The sequence below is a fragment of the Cystoisospora suis genome (genome assembly GCF_002600585.1).
Source record: "Cystoisospora suis strain Wien I chromosome Unknown contig_1986, whole genome shotgun sequence".
Taxonomy (NCBI): domain Eukaryota; phylum Apicomplexa; class Conoidasida; order Eucoccidiorida; family Sarcocystidae; genus Cystoisospora; species Cystoisospora suis.
Window position 1 is genome coordinate 1 of NW_027154785.1, and position 7,768 is coordinate 7,768.

At 40.7% G+C, this 7,768-nt stretch overlaps 2 protein-coding genes across 2 annotated transcripts; one reads left to right on the forward strand and one right to left on the reverse strand.

Annotated features, from left to right (window-relative positions):
- CSUI_004308 (uncharacterized protein) lies at positions 1-5,858 on the reverse strand (the record flags this gene model as incomplete). Its single annotated transcript, XM_068064501.1, has 7 exons — positions 1-50; positions 458-547; positions 1,455-1,569; positions 2,568-2,666; positions 3,244-3,335; positions 3,856-3,897; positions 4,833-5,858. A coding segment is annotated over one exon (414 nt), but the record flags the coding sequence as incomplete, so codon positions are not given.
- A 128-nt stretch (positions 5,859-5,986) lies between these two features.
- Positions 5,987-7,645, forward strand: CSUI_004309 (uncharacterized protein; the record flags this gene model as incomplete). The annotated part of the gene is made up of 2 exons (XM_068064502.1): positions 5,987-6,243; positions 6,718-7,645. A coding segment is annotated over exon 2 (915 nt), but the record flags the coding sequence as incomplete, so codon positions are not given.
- Between the last annotated feature and the right edge of the window lie 123 nt (positions 7,646-7,768).

Sequence of the window (7,768 nt, forward strand, 5' to 3'; positions counted from 1 at the left end):
ATGGAAAGAAGAAGAAGAAGAGTCGTGACTCCCTCCTCCTCCTCCTCGGCCTGAGGGCGCCAGAGAATTCATAGAAAAGAAGCAAAACAAAGACAAGTTCAACTCCTACACTGCAAGAGTCACCTCCTCCTCTCTACACCTCCATACAAAATACATTGGCGAGAAACTCAAACTATCTATAGATATAGATCCACATATAGATAGATAGACATATAGCTAGTTAGCTAGCTGTTGACTCTTGCTATTAGCTAGGAGAAAGTAAGAAGTCTACAAAGAAAGAGGTGTGTCTACTCGAGACTTTCTTCTGGCACTGCTCTTATTCTCTTCTTCTTCTTCACATCATGAGCCAGACAGACAGGGAGAGAATGAAAAGAAACATGTCGAAAACGAAAAGAAAGAAAGAAAGAAAGAGATGAGAGAAGACATCTCTGTCTTGTTCCTCCTTTTTTTTCCTTACCCCTTCCTGCACCTCCGAAGCTTCCGCCTCTTCCTCCTCCTCCTCCTGCTCCTCCTCCTCTTCCTCTCCCTACGCGAGGCTTATCTCGAGCTACACGCAAACCAAAACAGTCGCATGCACAAGTAGACATCTATCTATCTATCTATCTTTAATCTATCTATCTATCTTTAATCTATCTATCTATCTATCTCTAATCTATCTATCTATCTTTAATCTATCTTTAATCTATCTACATATAGATATGTGTATGGCTGGGGTGTGTAGAAAACCTTATTTCGTAAGGACGACCCTCTAGACAAAAAGCCATCCATTCAGAGCTTCTAGTCTTTCTTTCTCTACTTGCCGAAGTCTCTACGTCTAAAGAGCTTCTTCCAGTAGACAAGCCTACACGCATCTGTCTCAATACACATGGAGACCCATACCAAAGTCCTTTCTACCTACCCTATACTTCCATCCCCTACGTACATATCTATCTATCTATCTCTATTGTGTATGTCAACTATAGATCTCTCTACATAAATCTCCTCCTCTCCCTCCTGCTGCTGCTTTCATCTAAAGACTAGGGACAGTAGACATGGATACACACGCTCACGAACGTTTTCACGCCATGAGGAGCCTACGGAGACATTCTTCTGCTAAAAAGCACGAGACAAAAGAGGAGAAAGAAGAAAGCGTCTTATTCATTCGTTCATGTATCTATTCTACTTTCATGATAGAAGACAGCAATACAAATCTCTTAAGCCACATCTCCTCGAACCCTCACGCATGCCTCCCTATCTCTCTCTCTCTATCTATCTGTAGAAAAGCTTCTCTATATCTCCTTCTTCTTATTCTTCTTTTTCTTCTTGTTTCTTGTCTCTTTCTTCCTCTTCTCATTCTTTTGCGAAGAAAGAGCTGGGTGAATATCCTACATATGAGGCGAGATATCTCATCTACACACTTTCTTTCTTTCTTTCTTTTCTTTCTTTCTTTCTTTCTTTCTTCTTTTTCTTCTTACGATCTCTTTTTTCTTCTTTCGCGGCGGTGTCCAAGATTTCTTCTTGCAGACGGATGTATTTAATTGTGTTGCCTCTTATATAGCACTCCGTCAACTTCCAGAACTTCTCTCCATCCTACTCCAATTCAAACAAAGAAAAAGAGTAAGAGAAGGAAAAGGAAGAGAAAGGAGAGAAGAAAAAGCAAAAGAGAGAGTCACAAAGAAGTAGAGATATCCCCTGCACTGACTGGAAATTCGTTTGTTCCTATCCCATTCATCTTCTTCTTCTCCTCCTCCTCGACAATACGAACTCTTGACTCTTCCTCTCTTTATACGGAGACAGAGAGAGACCTGCATGTATATCAAGATCTATCTCCATCTATCTAGATCGGCATGTAGATATTGATCTATCTATCTGACTTTAGTCTATGTGTCTATCTCCAATCTTTCTGTATATCTATCTTCAATCTATCTATCTATTTATCTATCCATCATTGTTCATGTATATCTCTATCTTGAGTCGAGTATATTTGGAGTGTTCTATACACATATGATAAGACTCTAAGCAAACGAGACAGAATACACACGACAGAAATAGATTGGAGAGAGAGAAAGAAAGAGAAATAGATAGATAGCTAGATTGATAGATAGATAGATAGCTAGATAGATGGGTGGATTAAAGAGAGGTAGATGAATAAGGAGATTAAGATATGAAGCAGACTAGTAGTCGAAATAGACATCGATACAAATACAGACATCTACACACATCTTGACATCTATCTATCTATCTTTAATCTATCTATCTCTCTATCTCTCTATCTATCTATCTTTAATCTATCTATCTATCTTCAATCTATCTATCTTCAATCTATCTATCTATCCACCCTTAATCTATCTATCTAACTGTCTTCAATCTATCTATCTATCCACCCTTAATCTATCTATCTAACCATCGATCTATAATTACTCTATCTATCTATTCACAAATAGGTATTGGGACCTATATCATTCATACTCATTCGCACATACATACAGAGAGACAGAACTGCAGATCGACCGATCTATCGACGAAGAAAGAAAGAAAGAGAGAAAGAAAGAGAGAAAGAAGGAAAGACGTCCGTTTTGTTTGTTTACCTTGGAGGTGCATACAGAGTCTTTCAGGTGAAGATTCATGAAGCCGTCGCAGCTCGCTAATAGACCGCTATAGGTCTCTCCACTCTTCAGTTCCACCATCTACACACAAAGAAAGAAAGAAAGAAAGGATATGCTGGGGTGGGAATGAATGAAAGATGAGAATAGTACTAATAGGGAGAATCGACTCTATAGATAGTAATTTCGATCTCTCTCTCTCTATCTATCTATCTTTGATTTATCTATCTACATACCTATCTTCAATCTATCTACCTCTCTATCTCTGTACATACCTATCTTATTTGAACTAGCTGGATGCATGGAGAGAGAGAGATATAGGCACAGATTAAAGATAGGTAGATAGAGAGACTAGCGATAGATAGACTGATTAACGAGAGATTGAAAAGTGGACTAACGATAGACAGATAGATCGATGGAAAGACTGATAGATAGATTAGAGATGGGTAGATAAGGCAGACAGACATAGGAGTCCACACATGGAGTATTACTGGCTCTACTCCACATATAGATACATATATATATGTATGTATGTGGTGTGAAGCTCCCCCCAAACATACATAGAAATCTCTCTCTCTCTCTCTTTCTCTCTTAATAGAAGATCTCTCTATCCATTTCTCTCTGTCTCTTTTGCCCTCCATGTGTATGTGTAGAGATTTACGTGTGCTTGTCTGCAGACTATCAAGTCCGGAGTTACTGTTCGATGAAAAGATTCATGGAGAGAGAAAGAGAGAGAAAGAAAGAGGGAGGTGTCTATACACACAGAAAGAGGGAGAGAAACAACAGGAGGTGAGAGAGAATGAGACAGAGAGAGAGAGACAGAGAGAGAGACAGAGAGAGAGAGACAGAGAGAGACAGACAGAGAGAGAGAGACAGAGAGAGAGAGACAGAGAGAGAGATCTGTTTACAGAAGACAAGAAGAAGAAGAGAAAAAAGAGGTTCAGCAAAACTCCTCATTAACGTGAGAGGAATGGAGTGAAGAGTCACCCTAGATTCTTCTTCTACTACTACAGCTGGAGTGTATGTGAAACACTACCTTCGTATGTGCATGATGTATACAGCACCCCGGGAGAAAGCAAAGAAAGAGAATGAAAGAAAGAAAGAAAGAAAGAAAGGAGAGAAACGGAGACGGGGAAAGAGAGACGATGACACAGGAAGAGGAGAAAGAACTTGGCAAGAGAAGAAGGAAGAAGAAGCAAGAAGAGAGAAAGGGGAAGGAAGAAGAAGAAAGAAGAAGAATTCTCTCTCTTTTCTTTTGGTTTGTCATACATACCATCGGCTTGTTCTGTGCAGCCCGCAGTAAAGTCAAGGGCAACTAAAACGCACATACACGCACAGGGAAAGACTCCGCCCATCCGCTCCTCTCCTCTCCTCCTTCTTTCTTTTCTTCTCTTTCGTTTCTTCTTTTCTTTTCTTCGTGACGAAGAAAAAGAGAAAAGAGACAGCTCAAGAAAGATGACGATTCAACAACACAGGAAAGCCTGTCGATCAAGCTATCTATCTATCTTTAATCTATCCATCCATCTAGTTTCAATTTATCTATCTATCTCTCTATTCTTAATCTATCTATCTCTCTGTATCTTTGATCTGTGTATGTGTATGGGTAGAGAGAACGGAGATTCGCGAAAGCAGAAGTTAATGAAGAGAAGAAGAGGAAAAAGAAAGAGAAAATCTATCGCACATGTCTACTTTGTCGTTAAGAAGAGAAGATGTGCATCTGTGCATCTAGACTAGACTTCCTTTGAGCCTGTCTATCTCTTTATCTCTCCATGTGTCTTACACATGAATATACCTATAGATCTGTCGATATAAATAGCAAAATGATACACATGTGTACGGACAGATAAGAAAGAAAACTCAACTTTTCGGAAGGCAGTGAAACAAGAAGAAAAGAAAAGAAAAGACAGAAATGCAGACAAATAGAGAGACAACATACTCCAGACAGAGACAAGAGGGGTAGAATATAGATCAAAGATAAGCAGGACAGATTAAAGATAGATAGATACGATGAAGATAGATAGGTTAAAGAAAGAAAGACAGGTAGGTAGATAAACTGAAAAGAGTCGTGTGTACGGAGATGTTTGAATACTGCAAAGGGGAGAGAGCGCGTGGAGATAATGTGTGGCTGACTAAGCGCATGATAAGAAGAATAAGAAGAATAAGAAGACGAAGAGGAAAGAAGAAGAAGAAAACGAAGAAGAAGTTGGGGAAACTGGGACAGGAGACTAGAGAAATCTCCTCCTGACTCACCACCATCTTTGTTAAGAGAAAAAAGAAAAGAAGAAAGCAGAGAAAGAGAGAAAGAGATAAAGAGAAAGGAAGATGAAAAAGAAGAAGGAGTCAGACTTCCTGTTTTCTTTCTTTCTTGCTTTCTTTTGCTCTGGTCGTCTGTCTCTTTTTTGTGCGTCTGTCGTGTCGTGGTATTTAGAACGACGAAGAAAGAAGGGAGGAGAAGAAAAAAGAAAAGGCCACTCCGGCAATCACGTGCATCCTAGCTTGCTGTATGTACACCTCAAAAGAAAAGACAGATTTCCATCGCTACAAGGGGAGGAAGATAAAAGAAGACGGCGAGGAAGAAAAGAGAGAAAAGCAGGAGAGAAGAGAAAGAAGCAACAGAAAGAGTGAAGATGAGGAGGAAGAGGAAGAGATATCTTCCCCGAGTGAAAAGAAAGAAAAGAGAAGAATTGAAGAAGAAGGAGAGAGGGAAGAATTTCTTCTTTAGCAGATGCTGAAAGAGAGGAAGAAAGACTCCGTGATCACCATGCAAAGATGTAAAGGAAAAGAGAAGAGAAAGAAAGAAAGAAAGAGTGAAAGAAAGACAGAGAGAAAGAAAGAAAGAAAGAGAGAAAGAAAGAACAAGTCTACGGAGATGGAGAGGAAACGACAGATGAGAGAAAACGAGGAAAAGAACAATGAAGAGGAGGAGAAGAAGAAAGAAAAGAGAGAGAATGAAAGAAAGAAGAATGAGAGATAACGAAGGGAAGAATGCGAAAGAGGAGAGGACCCACTACAGCACACACCTCGCTACAAGAGAAGAAAATGAGAAAAGGAAGAAAGGGAAGAGAGACAGAAAGAAAGAAAGAGAGAAAGAAAACTGGGGAGAATGATGACGAGTAAAAGAAGTGAAGAGAAGCAAAGGAAAAGCAGGAGGAGGAGGAGGAGAGACTTGCCGCGTGACAAGAAAGAAAGAAAAGAAGATCAGAACACGGTGGCTTGAGAGAAGGAAGAAAAGGTCGATCTCTACAAAGAGTACAGGAGAAAGAAGGAGAAAAGGACTGTAAAGAAACGAAAGAAAAGAAGAAGAGAGGGAGAAAGGAAAGATTACCATGTTATGCATGCATACACACAGTGTATATACACTGAAACAGGTAGACTATACACAGCAGCTACAGCACTCATTCAGTCTCTCGCTCTCCGTGTCTCTCTCTCTTCGTCTTCTTCTCTTTCCTCTCTCCTTATCTACACTCCTTTCAAGAGAAACGTGTCAAGGAGCTCTACTCTCCCTCGACTTTTTCTTTAGAGAAGATCGATCATGCTTGAAAGGATGTACGGACAGAAGAAAAGGAAGAAGGAGAAGAAGCTTTTCAGATAAGAAAAGATAGCAAAGTCAATCTGTCTCATCGTTGACTATGAAAAGCTAGCCTTCGCTCATTCACTCCAGGTGGGTCTCTCTCCCTCTCTCTCCCCGATCTCGCCTCTTGTCTGTGATTCTTTGTGTATCTTTTTCTTTTTCTTCCTTTCCTTCTCTCTCTCTCTCTCTCCTTCTTACTTTAACGCGTTTTCTGCTTTCTTTCTTGAGAGAAAAGACAGAAGTCCTTGATTCTTCTTCCTCTTTTCTTCTTCTTATTCGTAGACAGAGAGAAGCTCTTTCTTCTTCTTTCTTCACCCGACTTTATGTAGATTTCTCTCCTCGTCACTGACAGACATCTTTCTTTCATTCCCTCGTCTCCCGTCTCCGTCTCCTCCTGTCTTGTTTCTCCACTTTCTCTCTCGCTCTTCACACTTCCCCGATCTCTTCTCTTTCGCTCTCCGTCAAAAGGAAAGGTCCCTCTTTTTTCTCCTTTTCTTCTTTCTTTTCCTCCACGTGTCGTCTTCTTTCCCTTCTTTCTTCTTTCTTATTCTTCTTCTTCTATAGAGCTTGGCTAACTATGCTTCTTAGACAGCGAAGACAAGCTGCCGGGGGGGGTGAAGAAGAAGAAGAACACACGGGAGACATCTCTTCTTCTTCTACTTCTCTGAGAGCTTCTCCTACTTCTTCTCTTGCGACTTCTCGTAGTGGCAATACAAATCCTCCGACACGAATCAACGAAGAAGAAGAAGAAAGAAGAGGAAGAAGAAGAAGCGCTTCCCAAGACATAGAGGAAGAGGAAGGTTCTTCGTCTATAGGCCGACAGAAGCGATACTTAGTCAATGGAGAGAAGAAGAATTCTACACAAGAGCAAGAAGACGAAGAAGAAGTAAAGACCAAGATGGAGCATCTCTTCTTGAAAGAAGAAGAAAGAAATTCTCTCGCCGTCAGTTCGACAAAGACTAGCCGAAACAGACACGATGCAGAGGGAGAGATAGAAGTGAAGGATCGAGGGGGGGTTTCTCCATGGAGAGAAAGAAAAGAGAGAGAAAGAAGAAAAGATGAAGACGATAATGAAGAAGAGGAAGACGAATGTGTGGATTCTTCTCTTCGGACATCTCATATCGCGTTGAAGAGCTTTTTCGAGTCTTTCTTCTTTTATCTCTATATGTCTTTTGTGCCTGGATATCTCACTTCCATCTCTGGTTCGATCTATCCTTTTTCTCTCTGGCTAGTTGAGACACGATCAGCTGTGGCTCTATGGCTAGCTCTAGCTAGCTGGTCGTGTCTCATCTCAAGGGGGGATGCAGTAACTGATCCTGCGAGCTTTGTCGTAGGTGTATGTACAGCGAAAGCATGGAGAGAAGAACTCGAGAAGAAAAGAAAAGAAAGAAGACTAGCCGAGAGGAAGAAGGTAGAAATGGTATCGATGCTCTCAATCGACGATGAAGAAGAAGAAGGAGGAGAAGGAAGAAGACTTTCGTCAGTCTCTATAGGTAAGTTTAGAACAAAAAAGACTGAAAGAAAAGAAACATCGGGGAAACAGTACAAAGATACGCAGCATATCTCCAGCCACACATCCCTCAGGGAGTGTGCAAACCACAGCAGAAGAATGGAC